Source organism: Rhagoletis pomonella, unplaced genomic scaffold, assembly GCF_013731165.1.
Source record: "Rhagoletis pomonella isolate Grant_MI unplaced genomic scaffold, Rhpom_1.0 Rhpom_scaffold_00006, whole genome shotgun sequence".
NCBI lineage: Eukaryota > Metazoa > Arthropoda > Insecta > Diptera > Tephritidae > Rhagoletis > Rhagoletis pomonella.
The window spans coordinates 25,246,939-25,271,625 of NW_023458560.1; the positions used below are offsets into that span (position 1 = coordinate 25,246,939).

The 24,687-nt window shown below is 36.9% G+C and overlaps 1 protein-coding gene across 2 annotated transcripts in view; it reads right to left on the minus strand.

Moving 5' to 3' along the window:
• Window positions 1-2,880: 2,880 nt before the first annotated feature.
• The window catches only part of LOC118740540 (ABC transporter G family member 4-like), a 157,887-nt gene continuing 136,080 nt past the window's right edge, over window positions 2,881-24,687 (minus strand). For both annotated transcript variants that reach the window (XM_036472115.1, XM_036472116.1), the window contains one exon: window positions 2,881-3,210. In XM_036472115.1, the coding sequence (XP_036328008.1) occupies window positions 2,898-3,210 (313 nt within the window). In that variant the 3' untranslated portion in view covers window positions 2,881-2,897. The remainder of the gene's footprint in view (window positions 3,211-24,687) is intronic.

Below are 24,687 nucleotides of genomic sequence, written 5' to 3' on the forward strand. Positions count from 1 at the left end.
CAATTTGTCTGAGACTTATTATGATGAATCGGCATCCTGCGTCATATCAATATTCCATATTTTCGCTGCCTTTTATGGGAAAAGTTACAGCTTTTGCTGATGACCTTGCGATTGCATATGGATCGAACAATGCATTTAATCTCTTTGTTGATATCAACCACGATGTTTATTTGCTAAGATCCTGGTTTGCTAGTCATAAACTCGTGGTAAGCAGCAAAACAAAATTATTGTATTTTAGCGTTTGTGGCAAGGAAATACCCAGTAATGAAGTTGTTTTTCATGCCCGTAATTGTATGCGGCATAAGTTATGCAGCAATAAATGTGTTCAGCAAAAATCTATAGCTACTTTTGACGAGAAAACAATTTGTGACAGTAAATGCTTTGTCATCGAAGTTGTTTCTAACTCCAAGTATTTAGGGGATATAACTGACCAAAATTTAAGTTGGTCATCACATATCTCCGCCATGAAGCAATATTTGTTATCAACAGTTCGTTCTTTCTATTATCTAAAAAAAACTGTGCTCAAATAGAATACTAAGAACCGTGTATCATGGACTAATCCACTCTAAACTACAATACGGGATAAGTTGTTGGGGTAGTGCATATACTAGTAAGATCCGTCCGATATTAATTTTGCAGAAGTCTCTCATCCGAAGAATGTGTAACGCTGACCGTCTAGCGCATTCTATGCATCTGTTTAAAAAACTGAATATTCTTCCCGTGCGACACATGTACTATTTCAAAGTTTAACCAATTTTTTTTTTACGGAGCGGATACATACGAAGTCCTATATACATACCCTATAGTTTAAGAAGCAACTCCTTTTCTCATGTTTCGGTTCCTGGCTTTCGCACCACGCTTTTCCGCAACTTCTACACCACATTATCATGTAAACTTTTTAACAAACTCCCTAACGAGATCCAAATTATTAGAAGTCTATTTGTATTTCAAAAGGAAATAAAATTGTGGCTTTTTGGTTTCAATCATGAAGATATTGAGATTCTGCTACGACCTATTACATAATTTCATTTGGTTGCTCTTTACTAATATCCTAATATTGATTTAAGTATTTAAATTACACATCATTTTTCCTATGTAATATTCTACTTATTTATCACAAATGCGTGTATTATATTTTGTACAAATAAGTATTATCTTTATGCGCCCCACAACATTTTTATAATACAATATGAATGAAAAGCCATCACTTCTGTTCTTTCAACGAACATCACATGCCATTAACTATTTCTCATTTAGGCTTTAGCATACGTATTTATGTAATATTTAGCAAAGTTGTGAAGATATATTGAGAAATAAAGAAAATACAATACAATACAATACAATACAAATTGTCAGAAGAAAATTCTCTGACACTCCGTATGATCTGTTGTAGGGGTACTTAAACTTGGTCACAAATGTGACCGCTAGCTGCGGCCTTGTAATAAATCCTGGAAAGACGGAGCTCGTACTATTAACCAGGAGGTACAAAGTGCCTCATGCCCGGCTTCCTTCAATCGGGGGTCTTCCACTTATTCTCTTTGACAGGTCAAGTTATTTGGCGTGATCCTGGACGGGAGTTATCGTGGAAGTCAAAAAGTGAGGAGTGAGTAAAAAATGCAACGATGTCTCTGTATTGTAGTAAAAATGCCATGGGGAATATCGCTGTATGAAACCATAATCAAGCCAATCTGTTATATGGGGTCATTGTCTGGTGAAATTCACTGCAAAAGTCTGGCCGGACATGGTCCTTTAGCAACCCACGCGGTGCGACTTAACATCGTCACGTATACCTACTGCCGCAGCTGTTTGGAAGACGAGGTAGAATCATCTCAGCCTTACTTCTCAGCTGCCCGGCATTCGCTAGACTATGGACTAAGCACCTCGGCGCAATCTTATGAAAATATTTTGATAAGTAGCAGAGCCACTTGTGAGCTTTAGTAGCTTTAAATTTTAGATGCCAAAAAAATGGATGCATACGCTTCATATTTCTAAGGCACCATAGTGAAAATCTACTCACACAATAGAGAATTTGCCGAAATTTCGCTCATTAGGTAGGTGGATCATGGCGCTTATTAAGATGTCGACTTATTACTTATATGAATGAATGAATCTCGAAGTTGTCAATAAATCACTTGGCATACAAAGCAAGTAAACATAAAAGGCAACAATGGATTTGAATAGCTTTGTCTCCACTCAAAAGGAACCTAATATTGCGACAAGTGCCATTCATGCACAAACACTTGTGTACGACGACGTATCAAAAGGATACGATGTAGAGGCTACGGATTAATATTGGCATACATTTTTATACTTATGTACGTACGTATTTTCACGTACTCCACGACACTAAACAGCAATGGAAACAAATCAGAAAATATTCGAAGAATGTCAAATGCGAAATAGAGCAGCTAAATGAGCGATAAATAGCGGCAATATAATAATGTGAGTTGTGGTGTGAAGGAATTAAACAAGTGTCGAAGGCACGCGGCAACTTGAATTTGGGCTAAGGAAAATAAAAGAAAAGAAAAAAGTAAAGAAAGTAATAATCGAATTTTGAGCTTTATGCTGACGAATGAAGAAGAGGAAGCCATAAAAATAGAAAGTAACTAATAATACTACAGGCCGGCCACCCTATCGTCCTGGCGTATTGTGAATGCAGGATTCACGCATATTTGCGGCTGGTGGCTTAAGTCTTCATAATTACTTGCGGCTTATTGGATTTGGTAAACTTTAACGCAAGTATTCTTAAAGCTGCTGACTTGGACATTGGGACATTCTCTTTCTCAAAATTCTCCTCTGAAAGTTCTTAAAACTTGTTTAGCATTCCTGCGCCTTGTTTTACTGTAGTTACATACATACCTTTAAAAAGACTATACATAACTATCTACTAATCATACTTACTTGTAGCCAGCTAAAATGTTCATAAGTGTACTCTTCCCCGCTCCGGACGGTCCCATAATGGCAGTAAGTTCGCCATTGCGAAACTTGCCCGAAACACTTTTGAGTATAGTCTTTAAGCCACGCCTTCGTCCTTCTGACACTGAATAGGATATTTCAGTGAATTCAATATCGACAGGTGGTCGCTGTGGCAGATGTGACAGCGTAACGGTGCCCTTCTTCTGGCCATTTGGACTGCAATTATTTTTTATTTTCGATGCGAGTATATGATTCTGACTGGGAATGCCACCATTGCAAAGATTGCTTTGTGAGCTGGAAAATAGAAAAGTAAAACAGAAATTATAGGATTAGTGATATAATTTTATGTGTATAAAATAATTGTTGAATGAAGAAAATATTGAGAAAAAATTCCAGCCCCTATTTTTAACGTTTTAATAATTCTGAAATCATTGAATCGGCGATCGTTACACGGGAGAATGTCATAACACAAAAAAATAATAAAGTGTTAAATGCAATGTTTTTAATTAAGAAAATTTGTCTGTTGAAACGCTCTTTCAAGGCCTCAGCAAACTATAACCCATCGTTCGTTTTCGAACGCGCTACTCAAACTCCAATAAGTTTTTGTTTAAAGAAATTTAAAGTTTCAACTTTTTATGAAAAATTAAGGTATTAAACTTAAGCACTTAATCTGCAGAAGATTTTCATATACCGTGACTCGTAGTAAAATTGATTGGATAATAATTTTGCAGCCTTCTATTAACTGAAGTGACAACGATCCTGTTTTCATTATATGGACTAAGATTTTATGCCACGTTTGGCATTTATCGAATCCTGAATTGGCGGTGGCGGTGGCGGTATTCTCTCATCTATGTTCTGTCCCGTTGAAACCCAGGCAGGCCTCAGAGTAATTTTAGCGGCAGAGATCGTTGAAACTGAGTCCAAAAACTGGTTCCTTCTTGGGAAGAGTCCTCTCGGTTGTGTGGCGAAATCTTCTCTCCTCTCAAAATAGGAGAGAGTCGGACGAAGAACTCACGGTTCCGGGCTGGAGTTGCTTCAAAGCTGTTCATTGAAGTCACAAGACAGATCGACTACGTTGTCCTAGGTGTCAGGGAGCGCGGTAAAACCCCATCTTCCAAAAGCAGTGACGGTTAAAGAAATTTGGTTGGAAGATAAGCTTGAAGTCGTGAAGAGGTACCTTTCCTGTCGAAGATGTTTTCTAAGACGAAACTAAGGAAATCCTCAGAAACTACATTCCTAACCTTCCGGTGTTCGAATGAATGGCTAATGGGCGCGAGAAGATGAACCCTATAGATTAGCATAGATAATCCTTAATGCAGAGTCTCTCGGTGCTATCGCTGAGAGGGTAATAAATTATGGGTTCAAAAAGGTAGTACTTAAGGTCTAACAAGACGGTGCCAGATGGGGTAAACCGGAGAGGGAGGATTCTTTAGAATGGTGCCGCGTATTTTTTCTGGGAGACATAAAGGCAATCAGTGTGGAGAGCGTGGCCTGAAAACTATGACTGATATCCGCCTTCAATGATCATTATGGTGAGGTAGAGCTTCATCTGAGGCTAGGCTCAGAAATATGAGCTTCGCTTGGACAAAATTAAAACTCACAGCACAGTTTCTGTGCTAGTTATGAAAGTTAAGTCACATCTTGGTTTTATTAAAAGCAAAGATTTAGCAACCTGTAGCAGGGCTTACATATATCTCCATCAGAGCTTGGTTCTGGTTCTGCTTACATTCCAGACTTGAGAGTTCTCAACGATCACTCGTTTTTGGATCACATTCAACACACACACACATCGTCCAACAACTGGTATCTCAACTGTAGGGATCCGCGTACAGTTTTCCCACTGCCACCTGACGAAGACCCGACTCTATTCGAAAGCTCGGAAGATGAACCTGTCGAGGCTTTCATTACTGCTAGCAGAGGTGATCTGGAAACTCCATGTTCCGTCAGATCATTCCAGGACAGAGCGAAGCTCCTTTGGTGGACATCCGAGCTCTCTGATATTATGCCGTCAAGCACGTGATTCTACGTTACTCTGTAGTTGGGAAATTTAAAAAACATAAATTGGAAACTGCTCCTTTGGGATATGTGAGGAAAGAGGCGGGAAATTGGACATTGAGTTGCGCGGAATCCCTCAAATTACTCCTCGATGCTCACTTTCCAAGCGACCCAGTCCCAAGAGGCACCTACCATCTGGGGAAAGTAGATTTCGAAACTGCCATATATGACCTGATGGATAACCATCTCCTTCCTGTACCATAAACTCTTTCATGCCCCTCAAGCGAATCAGCAAGACCTGATGGCATTATACCCGTCCAGTTGCAAAAGACCTTGGCGGTGGCCCGGAGCATGGAAAGTGGTCAGGGTAACATTGATTCTAAATGCTGGGAAAAGTTCCTACATTTTTTCCAGTGATTTCAAACCATTCCCAACATCGCTTTTGGAGAGGATGATTGATCTACTTATTAGAAACAGGATTACTTATGCCCGCTTGTTGGGAGTTCAACATGCACACATTAATGCAGAGTCCGTCGAGGTCGGCCTGCATGCCATCGTAAAGTCGATACAGAAAGCCGCAGCACATAAATAATTTACTGTAGGTGCCTTTCGCGACATCCAAGGGACTTTTGATAAGCATATGTTTTTTCCTCAAGATCCGAGCTTATAACTATCTGAACTTGTAGGCATCATATAAGCTTCCTTTTAATCTTATTTTGAAGAATGATCAATTTCGAAGTACCTTTTTTTAAGTTGTTTATAAAATCTGCTTATTATTTTGATTCACTTGAATAGCCATAGCAACGTAGAAAAACAGTATGGGCACCAAATTAAATATAAAATTCTTAAGAATTAGAGCAGATTAAATTTTTTGGTACGTAAGGACGAGTAGGTATTGAAAATGTTCTTTTGAAATTTTATCCTTGAATATCCTTGAAATTTTGCAATACTTATTTTTGAAAAATCTATATGTTAAGAATTAATATACACTTATAAAAATAAGATTAATTAAAAGTACATTTTCAGAATGTATTCATCCTTGTGAACTGAAAGCTTTGGTATCCAAATTATTATTCTATATTGTACTAAATTTTTTAAAATAATTTTTGGAATTAGTCCTATATTTGAAACCACAAAGTCCTAAAAAGAGAGAAAAAACTAAAGCGGAGTTTTACTATAGAAACTATATTTTAACTGTTAAATTTTGATTTTGATTGTAAAGATCCTAACGGTTACGGTCCCTGAACGAAAGTGTTGGTCAAAAACTTCAAGATGCATATTGTGGTTTAATGTAACTACAACGCTATTTTTGAGTTAAAAACTAGAATGAAAACAACTGAAAAAACTCTCACTAAAATAGTCAGTCAAAGTACAAGTTTTTTATGTGATGGAACTATGTATTTAATATTTTTTGGTTTTACTTTTTAAATGAACTTATTAATGTATAATGGGCGACAAAATTCTACGTACAGAGATTTTTTTGCAATTCATGCAAAGTTTTTTTATGCTAATTTTTAATTAGGTTTCCATTAGGGCTACCAAACTGCATATTTAAAATCGTTCTAGAAAACCAATTTAAAAATTTGCAAATCTTTATGGAAATTTATTGAATTTTCCTGAGTTATGCACAAAGTTTAGAAGTTTTAGTTTTATGATTTTTGTAGTTGTATGAACTATAATTTTATAAAACATCAGCGAAAAAAATTAGCATAAACAACTTTGTATTCATTGCGGAAAATCCTCTGTACGTAGACTTGTTTCGCGCACTGTAAATGTATTTTTTGCCTATTTTTCAAATTTTGTTGCCTCTTTTAGTATTTAATGTGGCTTTTCCTGTCTGTTTCGATATGTTTTTTTTGCGTTTATTAAGGTTTTAGGTCCTAAAAATCCTGTTTACTCAAATGACTATAAAAATAAAATGCAATAAAAATTTAAAACATACTTTTCTTTTGGAATTTTCTGTCCACCACTTTATAGTAACTTCAAAATCCCACCACATTAGTTATGTATGTATGTATATATACATATTAAATCAAACTTTAAAACCCTTTTTATGCCTACTTCATTGGTTTCAACCAGGCCGCCATTGTTGCAGCAAATCCCTGCCGCAATTGACCTCAATTTAGCGGTTGCCGTTGCCGTTGCTGCTGCTGCTGCTGTAAAGCACTGATACAGCCATTCTTGGTGAGTTTCGTTTGCACAAAACAGGATACTGGTCGCGCGCGACGTACATTCACATTACTACTGCCATCGTGCAACATATCCACGTAGGCTTCCACATACTCAGAGTGACGACGCTGTACCGCAAAATTGTCCACGAAGCCTGTGTTGCGTATGCCACCGTCTGCATTTCTCTGGCAGTTTAGGATGAGTTGACTGCCACTGTCGGTGCTGCTGCAACGCGTTAGCAGCTGCGGTTGGGAGGTTGTTAAATTATCTAAAATACTGCAATCGGATGTGTGCGACATGTTGAATGGTGTATGAAATTCGATTTTGTTTTTTGTTGTTTTCGATTTCGTTGTACACAGAAATAAGATAAATTTTTCACATTTTGTGCGCGATGTTGCAGGAATTGCACTGTTGCATTGTACGCAAGGAGGTGTGCAGGATATTTTTTTTTATTATATTCGCAAAGAGGATATTTTTACATTCATCTTTATGTTAAGTAGTTTTTGGTTTATTTTGTTGTGAAAAAAGTTTAATTTTTTTTTACTTTTAAGGACAAATTTTATTTTTTTTTGCACTATTTCTCAGTTTAACATTTTTCATTTAAGGATAATTTTTAACACTATATTTTAAGGAAATTGAAATTTTTAAGCCTTTATGATATTTGTTTCGCCGCTCGTTTAGAACGTTAACTTGCGCCCATCAGCAAACACTGAACTCTGTTCGCTATCTCAACTATGTTTACACTTAAACTTATACTCTTCTTCTTCTTCTCCTTATTCTTTTTCTTCTTTGGCTGCCAAGTCCATTTGCCGTTTCGAGCTTGCCTACTGCCCTGGCTTGGTCGAGCGTGGAATGTATGAGTGAACGCCTGAAAGAATGTCTTCTCCCCTCAGCCCGTTTGAACAAGTGCAGTTTCTTGATTATGTTCTTCTGTATATGTGTGTGTCGTTGTATCGGCTGTACGACATAGTGCATAACTAGTGCTAGTGACTTTGAATGGGCCGCGTAATGATACGCTGCACAGTGGGCGCGTTTCATACAACAGTTGGCCATAAATGGTAAACATGGACCTACAATGTCAGATATATAAGATTCTTCGATGGATATAAGTAAATATTGCTGAAATAATCATTAATCGGTATACAAATACGCCCACGCTTTATAAAACGGAGCCGTTCAAATTGCAATATTTGCAAAACTAATGAAGTTAGAATACTCTAAGTCGATATATCAAGAGGTATATGAAGTAAAATATTTGAAGTAAAAAATGGAGCTCACAGTTTTGTAAGTATGTATTTATATCTCAAAACCCACATAAATGAAATCAACCAAACTCGGCATGGACATTGACCTAGAAAAACAAACGTCATTTGCTGAAAATGGTTGAGATCGGCTTTAATCTACGCTCCCAAATGAGGTATCCTATAACAAGACGCAGTAATGAAACTTGAACAGTGGTTTAGACAATATCGAAAAATGTAATTTTTTTGGTGTAAATAAGTTAGCCACAAAATTCCCACAACTTTTAATCGCTAATATATAGATAACAGGATAAAATTAAAACCAGAATTAATGCAGTAATTATGGTACTCCTCAAATATGTTTAATGAATGAGTACCAGTAAGCACTCCCGCCTATAGTGAGAGATGCAGCTTGCTTAGCCTCAAGAGCCCCTAGACCTCATCCGGTCTACCCGAGGCCAGAAGGATTTTGCCAGCTTACATTCCAGGGTCTTCGCCCAGCGCTCGCTGAGCTGAATAAACGCCAATCTGTCCAGAAGTAGACCACACGAGGTCAGGGGAGCCCCCAGACCTTCCCCTCTCCGGAAGTAATTCCTCGAGGGTTCCCTGTTTTGCCAGCTCATCGGCCAGGTAGTTACCAGCGAATTCGCTGTGACCTGGAACCCATATCTTCGAGAAGACAACTCCACCCACCTTCTTATTCAGCTTCGATCCATCTGTAAAAAAATTTGCTGGTCGCCTATTCCAGATACTGCACCCTTCCCAGTCCTCTCTCGCTGGAATCTGGGTCGTAAAAGATCAGAACCGCCGTGTAGTCGTCTGTCCGAGTCGGTAGGAACCCGAAGCCGTTTAAAATTCTGGAGTGCCCATAACTCGAGGCGAACTTAAAGCCCACACTATTTAGCGTTACTGCGGCGCGCGCAGCGGCAGCCCTGCCAACTATAGGCACAACATTTAACCTGGCATTAAGAACAAGAGTAGGTGTGGTTCGAATTGCCCCACTGAACCCAATTAAGGCAGCTTTTTGCACCCTCTCCAGCTGCTTGACGATGGAGGCCTTGTCAAGTGCATTCCACCAGACGAGCTTTACTAAATCTAAAACACTTTTTAAAAGAAGCTTCACCAGAGGTAAACAAAATTGATATATTTCCCTTTGTTTGCAATACGAATGAAATAGTTTCTTTAATTCCTTGTGCTCTCGTAAAAAAAAAAAAATAATAATTTAAAAAGCAACCGGCAGGCGTATATTGAAATTGACTTAAGGTTTTGATTAAGCAAACTTGGGAACACGAAATACCAAAAACTCACGGGGTACATTTTATTCTTTTGTTTTGTAATTAAACGCTGAAGTTATCATTTTTTTTCTTTTACACCTGCACTTCAACATAAAAATATTTATCAAAAAAAATTGTCAACAAAGTCGCAAACTGTTTTCAGGATCTGATGAAACATGCAATTTTCCAGTGCCAGCATCAGAATCCATTAGTAAAATTATCACAATTGATAGTTCCCCACTTAAATTTGTGGGTGGTTCACTCTATCTATCCCTTAATGACGTAGAGAATGACATTTGTAGATAAATTTGACTTCGCAAACTGATGTAGACGCTTCATACTCTATTCTTTTTAAGAATCAGGCGACACATAATTATCCCCTTTTGTTTAAGTTTAATAAATCTCTGGAATGTGACGAATTTATAGATGCATCGAAGGTCGCCTTCATCCCACCTATTAAAAACGCTAATACGAATAACGTTACTAACTAACGTTAGTGTTGGAATACTAAGTTAAACAAAAAATGTATTTTTCGGTTAAGCGTTTAATTACTTATGTACTATCAACCAGCATGGCCTTATGGCCAGCAGATCGGCAATCACAAATCTAGGAGATTTTTCTAAATATTATATCTATATCTGCCTTTAATGATAGTCTTCAAGCGATACTGTACATATATACTGATTTTTTCAAAGTATTTGACAAAGTCAGGCACTCAATTTTAATTTCCAAATTAGCTAGTCTGGGTTTTCATTCCGGATTTTTGTCCTGGGTAAAATCGTATTTGCATAGTGATTGTTAATAATGTTCTTTCCCATTCTTTTTTTTGCCTCATCGGGGGTTCCCAAGTTAGCACTTTGGGTCCCCTGTTCTTTGATATTTTTGTAAATAATACATCTGACTGCTTCATTAAATGCAAATTTCTTCTATGTGCGAATGACTTGAAAGTCTACACCACTATTTTCAGACCTTCAGACCACATCATGTTAGTCAGATTTCAATAATGTTATAGCATGGTGGCGGAAAAAATCAATTGCGACTGAATATAAGCAAATTTGCTTATCTATCCTTCTTTAAGTCTCGTTCCCTAATCCCTACTTCTGCGTCATTGGTGGCTCTTGGTTAACCAGTTTCAACGAAATTTTCGATCTCAGTGTGGTTTTCGACTCTAAATTTCTGTTTCATGGTCACATTAATTGGACCATCGTAAAATTATCTCTCGGTTTAGTTCAGATTTCACTGATGCATGCACACTAAAATTATTATATACTTCTCTTGTATAAAAATTCTTTCGTACAATTAACCTGAAATTTTTACATAATAGAACGATTGTACTCTCTCTCTCTTCCCCATATTCGACATCATAAGTTGTGTGAATGACTCTACATTCCTTCTTGAGCGTAATAATTTACATATTCGAAATCATTACACTTTTTTAGAACGAGTCAGGACTGTTTATGCTTCTAATGCTACAATACCTCGCGCTTTGAAAGAATTATATTTGCTCTCAAACTCTCTAGCCATTGATGTCGCTCCTTCTAAGTATAATTTTAACCCCACGTCTTCATTTTCTACTAAATGTGTCTTAACATCTGTCAAATTTCTATTTTAACTTTGTCCCGTTTTCTCATGTAGGCAACTTGCTGTCTTAACATATCACTTTCTAAATGGCATCAAGCCAATCCGATCGATCTGTACCCAAAGTAGATGGCGCGGTAAAATGAAAACTGAGTTGTCGAACTACAAAACAACAGGTGATGTTAAGACAGCGATGGTAAGAAATTCGGCAAGACAGATATGGTTTAACAGTAGAAATTTGCGGTCTTCACCTGACATTTCTGTCTTACCACAGCTTTTTTAACAGAATCTGTAGAAGGTAGAGACGTGGGGTAAAGTAGTATTAAATGAATTTTTCAAATAATGTATATATAGCTGTATTAAACATGTTGTAAAAATAAAAAAAAAATAAAACAAATAATTTTGAAGCAAAAAACCAAGACAACTTCAATTCTCTTATAAAAATTTAAGAGTACCGATAATTTCTTTATGATCCAATGATCCAATATAAACCAAAATACAAAGACAAAGTTATGTGGTAACAAACAAGAAAAAATAATACAAATATTACGACGAATTGAAAACCTCATCCCTTTTGGAAGTCGCTTAAAAACAGACAAAACAATTACAAAAAAAAAAAATTTAATAACAAAAATTTTTTTCGCAGGTATAGTTTATGAGCATGACAACAACGAATTTACTAACACTTAAATTTATATTGCATTTTCGTCCACGATCTCCCACTGTGCGCCGGCGAATCTCTCGAATAGTACTTTAGGTGCATATGTATGTCTTGATGACAGTAGCAACGCTGCCCAGGCCCAGTTAAGTACGTACATATAATGAAATGTTTTTGATGTTCATGATGTTGTTCGTGCTGATGACAGTGTTGGCGTTTTATCGATGAAGGCACTGCTGATATTAAGTAAAAAAAAAAATGTGGAGATGATGAACTCGGCGTGGTTGATAATGATGCTGTTGACATAGGGCCGACAAAAGCGCCGGCTAATCAACTGACTATCCAGGATTTGCGAGGATTTCTTTTGATAGTTTTCTTGCGTATTTGCTTCTAGTTGCTATGTACCAAGGTACATTGAACAGGTGGTATCAGTAGAGCAGCTGATTTGATTTATTTTCAAATTAGTTGGTCTCGAAAATGTCAAATATTTTTAATTTTTTCTCACAAAAATTCTGAATTGTTAAAATCCATTTGCATGTGAAACCTTTTTCCATACAAAACAAGCAATTGAATAGCAGCTTTTGGAACGTTCGCCCAACTCGGCAGCACGACCGCTGATTACTGGGCCTTGCAAAGGATGGATCAATGCTTCGAGAAGCAAACAAATTTACTAGGAAAGAAAGTTGCATCAATTTTTATTTTTTCCAATTTCAATTTTTTATTTTTTATAATTTTTTGTATTTCACACGGCACGCTTTGATTTAGAAGAAAAAATTCAGAACAGTTTTTGACACTTTCGATACCAGAAGCAACAACAAAATACACGCAAATGTTGTTTTTGCTCTACTGATACTACCTGTTTAATGTGCCTTGCTATGTACTTTTATTTCACTACTCATTTTACATCGTTTAATGGGTTCAGTGCGCGAGTGAATGGCCAGCAATCAACGCCTAACTGAATGCGCTTTTCTGCGCATGTTCGTAGTGTAAGCGAGTTATGTTTGAAAGGAATGCACTTATTGCTTTACCGCAGTTTGTTTTAAAGTTTTATTGGTATTTTTTTCGTATGTAGGGATTTAAATGCGGCTGTTTTTCGGTTTTTGTAAAGAGAAATAGACTAATTTGGTATAGCCATATCAGAAGAAGGCTTTTAGAAGTCCTTCGCTTTGTATTTATTTACTCAGTCATATATGTATTTGCAGAGATAAATTTTAGTTTTTTTTGTACAATAAACTTTCTCGTAAAACTTTCATTCGGCCTCACCGAGAAAAGAAAGAGTGGGAGTACTTTTGGACAAGGTGGAATCATCCGCCTGAACTGTCAAGCTATTGCAAGACTGTGACCAAAATATCTGGGATTAGCATGCCCAAACGAGATCTCTGGAAACGAAACGTTGTTCATGGTTCGCTTTTACTACGGTTTTGCAGTTACCGGTTCTAGTGGTTTAAGTGTGTTCTTGTTTGGGGCAACCACTTTAACCTTGCTTCCTCTATGGCCTAGTTAAAACCAGGGCATGAATATATACGTATGGATATATGTATATGGCTGGAGTTGACGGTTTGTTAGCTGATGTATTCAAGTACGGCGCTAAGGAGTTGATAAGGTTCAAGCACCAGCTTTTATGCAGAAAATGGTCAGATCAACGCATGCTCGACGACTGGAATTGAAGTGTGATGTGCCCAATGATGTGTACGTACTGCGGGATTAGCCTTCTAAGCATAGGATACAAGGTCTAATCGAGCGTATTGTGTGAAAAACTGAAGCCCACCGTCAGCGAACTGATTGGGCCTTCTCAATGTGGTTTTAGTCCTGGCAAATTTATCATAGACCAGTAGCTCGTTTCTGTAACTCTTCTCTATCGATTATTTCTCTACTGGTAGAGAATATACGTCATTCTCTACTACTCATTAGCAGTAGAGAACAGGACGGCGAATTCATATCTCAATTCGCCTTGGTAGAGAATTGTTACAGAAACGAGCTACAGGTATTCCCAATACGACAAAAAATGGAAAAGACTCGCAAGAAAAATATGGGCACTCACCACATCTTTGTTGACTTGTATGCCGCTTTCGATAGCACTAAAATGAGTTGCCTATACTCCGCGATGCCTGAATTTGGCATCCCAGCAAAACTGTCCTCTCAGAACCGTTCGCTACCACACGGGTTTCAGACAGGGCGACTCCCTTTCATGTGATTTCTTTAATCTGATGTTGGGCAAGATATTAAGAATCGCAAACCTGCACCGCTTCGCAACAATTTCTACAAGAGCATGCTATTGTTGGCGTATGCCGATGACATCGATATTATCGGGATTAGAAGGAGAAGCAAAGCGATTGGGTCTGGGGCCCAACGAGGACAAGTCATCAAGCAAGCAGTCAGCGCATTCGCGCCTTGGCGTCCACGTCACTGTGGACAGGTTTAATTTCGAGAAAGCAGAGCATGTCGTTTACATGGGAATAGCAGTAACACCGATAAAAGTGTCTGCATTTGAATCCAACGCAGAATCACTTTTGGCCAACAAGTGCTACTTTGGACTGAGTAGGCAAGTGTCCTTTCTCGTCGTACAAAAAACCACACTCTTTAAGTCACTCATCATGAGAAATTCAAAATTGAGGATCCAATAACGATTTTGGACTTGTGAAAACTATTTCCAGTTTTGCAATCAGCGACTCAAAGGACTTTGGATTTCAAATTTAAAAAATTCTAACAGTTGTTTTAAAAATCCATATGCCATATTGTATCCGCCATTTTGAGTTTTTGAGAACTGATTTCAATTTTGTAATCAGCTTATTAACGAACCTTTGAGAATCTTTAGATTACAGTGGAGTTTGGCGTTTGTGACATATTACGGGGTGTTCACAATTATGCTCAGAGTTTTTGATTAGAATCTTTGAACTAACTCAATGTTTGAGTTTGAGGCTGTGCCCCACAGCTGTATACCGTAAGTACAAATTGGATTCATGATTGCTGAGCATAGTAAAAGTTTAATTTCTGTTGATTATTGAGAGTGTCGATTTTTAGTTCGTTGCTTTGGGGTATTGAATCTGACGGTTGAACAAGTGACTCGCTTGAGGCATTCCGTTTAAATGGAATTGATTCGCCACATTTTAGCCAAAGAGTGATTTTTATTATAGACTTCCCTAACTTTGTATACACATAGTGGGTAAAGGCTAATGGGTCAATTTTCTCATAATTCTTTCCCTTAGAATCATTTTTACTGTGATACTTTGCACTGGGCAGGCAGAAAGTCCGACCTGCATTAAACAGCTGGGACGGGAACGGGTTTGTTTTAACATAAATATTGCCAGTAATTAGGAAATAGCCAGGTGCTTGTTTTGTTTTTACTTCAGCCTTAGAGAACTATTTTATGGGCAGGTCCATTTAATAAGGATAGCCTAGAGTAGCACTGACCTTATCTGTTGTACTGATAGTGGGTTCTATATTCTATGAGGTGAAAACAGATTTTGAATAGCGGGCAAAAGTGTTTGCTTTTTCTAAGTCACTTTTATCCTATTCATTATTTTCCATTCTTAAGGTGGGTTGTGATTGGATTGACCTCTTTAACTTACTTGCTGCCTTCCAGAGGTACAAATTATTTTGAAGTTTCTTCGTAAGTGCATTGAATTTTTTCTTATATAGATTGTTGCCACCTCATCCGATTTTATTACATTTTTCTTTGACATGGGAAGAGATTTGCTTACTTTTTTGTTCTCGATTGGTGGAGTTGAGTTCTAGGCAGCTTTATTCTGGTAGGTGTTAAAGTACTCAACACCCATAGTCCTATCTTCTTCGGGTTTTACAGCTAGTTTTAATGTAAGATTAGAAAACACAATTTTTCTGGAAGAGATCTAGTCCGTTTTCTGATTAGAGAGGGTGTAGCTATGGTCTGATATAACAATATTTTTATTAAGCACAATCAGAACAGGAGAGTAGTCAGAAGAAGCTGATACCTTTGGCCATGCAAAAATCTATCAAATCAGGGATTTTATTTCGGTCTGCTGGCCAGTAACTGAGGAACCGAAAAGAAAAATTTAAATCGACCACTCTCTAATTTACCCCACACATATCTATTACGGAATGGTTAACGCCACCCCTGGAATTTAAGTGCAAAGTAGTGACGTAGTCGATTACAAATAACACACATTTTTATTGCCGATAAAAATATGCGAACAAGCGATAAATGCTCAACCTTTCATTGCCGCCCCACCGTTTAACCTGCTCACTTTCTTGTTTGCTTGAGTGCAAATTCGTATGTATGTATGATTGCAGGCAATACCTGTAGGAAATCGTTTTATGATGTAGTTGACTATAATAGGTCCATTCTTTTGCAATCGAGCTACAAAAGAACACTCGCTTAAATGACGAAATACACGCAAAGCAACAACACAAACTCGGCTACTTATCCGAGTTCAGCCAGGTCGGTTAAAAAATACGCGACCTGAGGAGTAGTGTTGTTAAGTGAAAAAACTGCTCTATTGTGAATTGTTACAGGGAAATTGGAGAGGGCAATTTTTGTTTTCGTATATACATTATTTATATTTTAAATAAGTATATATATTACGCAAATACCTCGCATAATAACTAATTTCTATTGTTTTTTGTGTCTAAATCCCGTTAAACTAATCACATGTTTCTTGCCAGCTACCAGCAGGGTTGCTTAAGTAGCTAAAAGGAAATTTTACCCGAGTTGAGCGTTCTTTTGTCGCTCGCTTACAAAAAAATACGGCAAATGAATGATTTCGCTGTTAGCAATGATGCGAATCTTACTCTACTTAAGGAGTTCACGGTAAAATGTATTTATGGGCTAGCGATATTATCATTCTTCTGCTAATTTCTAAAATAGAGAAATCTTGAATCCTAATAGCACAAAATATATTTACGTTATGTATGAGTTAGTTCAAAATAAATATAATAAAATTGTAACAGGCCGATTATGGGGGGTCTTTATTACAGCAACAGAAGCCAAATAAACAATTTTTAAAATTTTTGTCTGTCTGTATGTTTTTATGCGCATCACTCGAAACCTAATGCATGGAGTCGAATACAGTTTTCACCGGTGCATTGCTAAGGGTCCAACTTAAAACATGAGCGAAAAATAATTAGAGAGTTGCCACGTCTTTGAAAACTGCAGTTTAAATAAATTGATAAAATAAAGTAAATATTGCAATAGGGCAGAGGTTTAAGAAGTCTTACAGTCGAAAATATTTTTGTGAAAGGTTGACACCTGTTTGAAAATTTTAATTTGATTAAATTAATAAGATAAATTAAATATTGCAGCATGGGTTCCCACTAAACACTAAAGAGGTTTAGGAAAGTTTACTGCCAAAAATATAACTATGGAGGGTGGCCACCTGTTTAAAAAATTGTATTCAATTATTACATTTATAAAAAAAATTAGATATTACAATACTGGTATCAAACTAAATAAGTTTAAGAAAGTTAACTGCTGAAAATATTTGAAAATTTTTATTCAGTCAAAGTGAAAAGATAAGGTAAATCCTGAATTAATACACGTTTCAAGAAACTAACACCCTTATTCATAAAAAATAATATATGTTTCATAAGTCGAATTTTTTTTTTTTTAAATATCTTACTTGAGAAAGCTCTTCAAATCTATTTAACTTTTTATGAATGAAGCCATAGGAGTTTTGGGAGGGAGTAACAACACAAACGTACTTTTAAGGCGCTATGAAGCCCGCCGGGTGTTTGCTAGTCTCATTATAAAAATATTATTATTTTGTGTGAAAGAAATTTGTATAAAAATTTAAAACACTAACAGCCGGTTTCACCAGCAACTTCAATGAAAAATTATTTTTTATTTTCTGTCAATTTACATATCTATATTTAAAATTCAAAAAATTCGAGTCATTTTTCATTTAAATAGCTTTCGTGAAATTGGCTGTAAAAGTATCAACCCAGTCAGCAAGGAAACGTACATTTTACGAACATTATGTTTTACGAGGGATTCTCGAGCGTCGAAAAGTTAGAGAAAGGCTCGTAAACGATAAAACAAAAAAAAATTAAAAGAAAGAGGCTTGTAGTAATTTGTCAGCAACAGAAAAAATTTTCATTCTGTTGGAAATTTTTCTTGAACCACAATATTTTATAATATATAATATTCGCATACGAATGCTTTTTCGATCCGTTTACGACTGTTCGTAGGCGCTCGACAATTTCAAGCGAAAGAGTACTCGAAAACGAATCGTAAACGGCTATCATAAACGACTTTTCAGCCGGTTTTTTTCGAAAAAATATCCAGTTACGAGCTCGTTTTGCTGGCTGGGAAGAAAACAAACAAATATAGCTATATATTATGTATTTTATTTAACAAAGTAGGTATTATCAGATAAGGCATTTATACACTAGTTATAATCTAGCTACAACTAGGAAATTGCATTTAGAATTGCAAGTTTTTCCAAACGGTAAGTTCGGGCATACCTCGTGCTAGCATAGACTGTAATTAAGGCGATAACATGGAATCGCTTTGTCTGTCATTCACAGATATATATGTAAATACACACCATACTACATACATTTGAATGTTTATCAGTATGTATTTGAGTGTATTTTGCACATTTTGTCGGCGCTTGGAAACGAATATTAATTCAATTAACATGATGCTGTGCTTGGTGCGCGCAAAAAAAAAAACAGGAACAACAAAATGCACTTTTGCCTTCACGAATGAATGAAGATGGACAAAGTGGTTCAAATGCATTGACTCATTGGCTTTTGCTGTGTATTTAAAAGGATAATTAATGAAAGTGTGGGTGCTGTAAGCTTACTGACATTTGCGCCCTATTATGTAGACTTTTAGAAAATTTATTGGTTTTTGCAATAAATCCTCGAATGAAGTATTAGAACACAATGCAAGTGACACCAAAAACTAAGTGGGCCAATTCTTGACAAATCGACTAACGGCTGGAATTAAGCAGTTTTTATTTGAATATCTACTATCTAATATCTATTGAAAATTAGCCAAAATTCTAAATTTTACTATTTGCGGAATTTTGAAAGTTTATTTTTTGTATATCTCAAATCCTAGTATGGTTACCGAAATGGCCTTGGTCTTGTTTTAAAGGTGATGTTTAGGGCTATACAGAAATAATATGTACAATAAAAATTGGAAAAACCAGGCAAGTTCCAGAAATTTTAAAAGAAAAAAAGACGTAAAAGCAAAAACTTATAAAAAATGAGTGCCAAATATTTTTATAAAATACCTCCAAGTTATCTTAAAAGATAGCGAAATTTTCAAGAAGATTTTTTTTTACCTCCTGAATTTTTCAACTCTGAAATAATTGTTTTTCCAAACTCTAAACAAAGTTATGTTAGAAAATTATTATTTAATTTAAATTTTTTTTTTAAATATAGTTTGCAAAAAAGTTTTCTCTCAAAGTTCAAAAATTCATGTCCTAAAAAACACTTTAATCAAAATTTCAGGATCTTTTAAAATCAATCTGTATAATTCAATTCAATTCAATTTCAATGTACCACCGTTTTCGCTTCAACGTTTTTTTTTTTTTAAATGTCAAAATTCCGTAATTTTTTTAATTTGTCGCTTTTTTAAATATTGTTTTTTTTTTTTATATAATACCACTTATCACCTTCAAAACGAGTCCAGTACTATTTTCGAAGCTGTACCAGTTTTTGAGATATTCTAAAATAAACTTGAAAATCCAAAAAATTCTGCTATTTTGAACTTTCGAAAACTTTCAAATCAAAAATGCTCGATTCAAATCATTAGACGATTATACATGGATTGATCGCTATGATTTTTTCCATTCGATTTATTATTTTGAATAATTACACTGGACCACAAATTTCAACTTTTTCTCTTTACCAGAAACGCCGTTATGAAATTCTTATGTAAAATCACCCCCTGATTCCGAAAATCAAGGTTATTTTTAATTCTATGGTACCGTTTTTGAAATATTTGCAATTTACCGTTTTTGCAAAAAAAAAAAAATTGGGTCCACTTTATCATATATATCTCAAGAACGAATTAAGCAATTCCAAAACGGTTTGAAGCTTTTAAAAGGTAATAAAATTTTCTATAAACTGTGCATACAACACTAGGCCCTGTAGATTCAAAGATAACGAACAATCATTACCGATTTTTTCAATTTTTTTTGTAAAAATATAAAAAAAATTGTACTTTGCGGGGAAGGATCTCGAAAACCTTTTATTTTTTTGCAGATTTTTTTTTCTCCCTAAGCTCTGTTGTATTACAAAAAAAATAAGCTATCATCGAAGAAAATCGATGCAAAACTACGTAAGTTATAAGCGATCAAATAAAAATACCCAGGTTGCGCAACTTCAATGTATGTACCTATACATACATACATATATTAAAGGTATAAAGTGCAAGTGAGATATTATCCGGATAAACGAATAACACCATAACAATGATAACACTTTTTCTTTAAATAAATCAAATAGTACTTTTAATACTCGAATTGTATTATAGTAGGTAGAGTGGTTGCATCGAAAGGAAAAGTGGTTGGGTTCGAAACCTGCTGTAGGCATGTAGTTATAAACATGTATTTCCGTCAGTTATGGGTAAGTATGCAGGTAGATTTTCAAAATTATAAGACACAGAAAATTTCTAAAGCCTACATCTAAAACAGGTAGTATTTTCTTTTCCCGGCTTGTTATAAAAAGGAACCTTTCTGTCTAGGTAAGATTTAATTTTTTCAATTTTATTCTTGTTTCGAGTATAAATATGAGTTAATGCGCTTTGAAACTTCATAACATCTTCAAGGCTCGCCGGAGATAGTTCAGTTCATAAGTCTAATTTCAAAACCGTGATTTATTAAAAAAAATAAAATGAGTAAAAGGACACGAGGATTTGAGTGTAATAAGGATCCAGATATGTTCTGTTTCATGTGTGGCCAATATACTATCATAAGGCGACGACGAGTGTTCTTAGATCATATCAAAACTTTATACTCCAAGTATTTTGGAATTGAGCCTAAAAATGCTGAAAAACCATGGACACCGAACACTTTGTGTACATCGTGTCGAGTAGAATGGATTCAGTGGGAATCACGACAACAAACAAAATTTGATACACCAATGATATGGAGAGAACCTACTTGCCATTCAATAGAGTGTTATATTTGTCAAACAAAAGTACTTGGCGTTGGAAGATCAAGAGGAGTAACCTATGCTAGCGTACCTACAGTGACATTACCAGTACTACATTCAACGGCAGTTGCGGATCCAGTTCCATTGTCAACAGTAACATCTGAGTGCGGGGGATCAAGTTGTACTGAATTTCGCATGGAAAACGAAAGAAACGTTCTGTCACAAGCACAACTTAATGATTGGATAAGAGATTTGGAACTATCCAAGGAAAAGGCCGAGATCCACACTTCTCGTATGCAACAATTTAAATTTGTGTCATCCGATGTTAAGGTGACATATAGTAGAACTCGTCACGAACCATTTTCCAAACACTATACCAAGAAAGACAGTATATGCTACTGCAACGACATCCCTGGTTTATTCAAAGAGTTTGGTCAAACATATGATTCAAAAGAGTGGCGATTGTTCATAGACGGCAATAAACTGAGTTTGAAGGCTGTATTATTGCATATTGGTAACAAAAAGCCTTCTATCCCGATTGCACATGCAGTAAATACAAAGGAAACCTACGAGGAAATGCAAAAAATACTCAAATTTATCAAATATGAAGAGCATGATTGGAAAATATGTTCTGATCTCAAAGTCGTTGCAATGATATGCGGTCTACAAAGTGGCTACACCAAGCACTGCTGCTTCCTCTGCAAGTGGGATAGCCGAGCTCGTAAGGACCACTACGTCAGAAAGGATTGGCCGGAAAGAGTCGAGTTTACCGTTGGTACATACATTGCAAAAGCAAGCCGTCTGAATTGAGTGCGGCCTGTGGCCGATGCCATTGGAACGCCCGACTACAGTTGTAAAAAGTTCATTGCGGTAGTTGAAGGACGCCTGCGCCAATGCAATGCAACGCACATACACACACACACACACACGCGCTTAACAAGTCTGTTAGACTTCTTTGCATTCGCGAAAACAACGCGGGAATCAAAGATTTATGGTTGGCGTGAGGTCAAGTGAATGGACAAGACAGTAACACAAGAGCCAATCTTGTTGTTGTTGTTGGTATTGTCGTGATTCTGCTCAGATTTGGAGGGAATTCTTTAGTTTATAAATCAAAAATTTAAGCAACTATACATTGATTGGGCGGTTGATTAAATATTGAATTGATTTATTCGTAAAATAAATAAAAATATATGCGTGAATATTGAAGTACAGTGTATCACGCAGCGGGTAATATCTGCTTTTGTTCTTGCTTAATTTTTAGTAGTTATTTTTAATATATATTTTGACGGGTATTTATAAGTTTATGCAATGATAGTTAATATGAAGCCTCGGATGAGAGCCCTTTCTTTTGATGAACGCCATGGCAAACGTACAAAGACCACGATTTGATGGCAAGCATCTGGAAAGTCTGGACCCTTAATGGGGGATGGTACCCCTGCCTGGCTGGTTGATGCCTTCGCTAAGAGCTCTACCGTCTAAGAAATGCGATGGACGGGTCAAGGCAAGAAAAGTGTAGGGACTTGCTACGTCTACTACAGCAGCCATATAAAGGAGCCCAAATTCGATGTCCAATTTGTGGTCGGAGAGAGACTCCGTCGCCGAGTACTATCGTTCACCCCGGTGGACAGCGTCTACCCACAATCCGCATCAAAGCTGATTCTTCAATATCTTGAGAAGGACGAGGCACTAAAGGTTCTCTTCTATGACCACTTGGAGCGCACAAACAAGCGCAGCCCCCGTCACGATATCAAAATCGTGATTGGCGATTTCAATGTCGCAGTGGACTAGGTGGACTTGGCGCCACTGTCGGGAACGTCAGCCTCCACGACGAATTTTCCGATACCGGACTGATGCTGATCGACTTCCCCGTTGCCCGAAGCATGGTGAAGTATACAGTACTAGGTTCCACCATTAAAAGATCCATGGCTGACTCCAGATCGAAAAATCTGAAACCCGGTTTAGGCGCACGTACACTCCACCTTTGTGCAGAAAGAAATGTGTGCAAAAAGCAAGTAATGCTCCACGTTGAAAAGCTGAAATCACGACAGACGGCCAAATCATTCGCCACTCGAGTCTCACACCTCCTCTCAGAGAGCACTCTTCAACAAATCGATACATACGAGCAGTGGAACCACATTTCCCGCCCACCTCTGCGGCAGACGTAGTCGGACTGCAGCGAGCCCGAAGGAACAACTCGTACGACAGGGAATATCACGAAGCTGTAGAGAAAAAGATGTCCCCCGCCATCAGTGCCACACTGCGATCGGGTTCAACATGAGCTATGGGACAAGATGAACCCGATACCAAGTCGATGACGACGGAAGCGGTGCCCCGCCGCCTGACTATGACGAGGTACGAATAGCAATTTTGCGGTTGAAATACACTAAAGCTGCTGAAGCTGTGGGCCTACCAACTGAGCTACTCAAGTCCGGCGGCAAGGAGTTAATAAGTTGCATGCATCAACTTTTATGCGGAATATGGCCAGTCGAACGCAGCTTTTGCTGAAAGGTAATTAAAAGCTCTGTGTACATTTTTGCGCATAATTGCAAATATGCCAAATTTTGAGTTGTGACTCTTTTGAAGTTGGTGTGCGATATGTATAACAATTAACCATTGGTTTTATTCTGCCCGTACTCTCACGTTCTACATCGCCTCCTAGTGCAACACCCATTATCCTCAAACGACCGCCGTTTATTGCTTCAATGACGTTGCGCGTAGAGAATATTCTGCTTATTCGACTATTACGATGGCTGAGTGGAAGATCGACCTATCTCGGTAGTCAGTTCGAAAACGCCATTTCTCAGAAAATTGTTCAACAACGCCCTATTTCAGAATTTTATTGAAAAACACCCTATCTCAGATTTTGGTTGAAGAACGCTCTAACGCAGCCAAATCCAGGATTTTATAAAATAATGGTAAAGGACATCTATTCGTTCGCCGCTTGAGTGAATATTCTGCTAAGCATTTAACCATGTTATTAACGTCCACCTTGGGTTTTTTGTGATTTAATATCAAAAGTGACTTTTTCTTCAGACCTCTTACTTCGGTAATGCATTTCTGAAAGGATCACAACTGATTTATTTTACTTCGGCACGAGCTCGTCCATTGTGTGCAGACCTGAGTATGTTGTGGGTTCAAAGCTGGCAGTTTGTGGTGGTACAGTAGACCAAGTTGTGCCATCTTTGTCAGAATAGTTTCCCCGGTTTCACTTGATCTGCCGTCCTTTTCTCATCTTCATTTTCGTCTTCCGGGTCGTATTCTGGTGACTGGATCTCTTCTGTAATACCAAAGGCCCGCCGTCACTATTTTCCTGTCCTAATTCTTCTAACATCTAGCGAATGTAATATTGCTGTTCCTCAGGATGCAGTCACCAGACAGCCCAATCCTGTATCGGTGACAAAAATGGTGGTGAGTCATTCACCATCTTCCATTTTTACTTTTGTAAATTTTATTTCGTTGAGAAACACTTGGCAATAGAAACCCATATCTCTTCAGTCTCTAAGTTCGCACAACATAAATTTAAGTAAATATCAGAGTATAAGTACTCTTTTGCCTAAATGATGTAACAAGAAATATCGCAAAAACTATTTACGTATAGTTGAAAAACCCCTTTCTCACATAATTCTACAAGTTTTGTGCCTAAACAATCCTTTTTGTATAGATTCAAAACCCACGATCATAAAATGTGGTGTGAGAAACTCATTATTCATACAGTAAAATAACATATTTCTCAAATCTTGTTTTACATATTTAAAATAAACATATTTTTTTT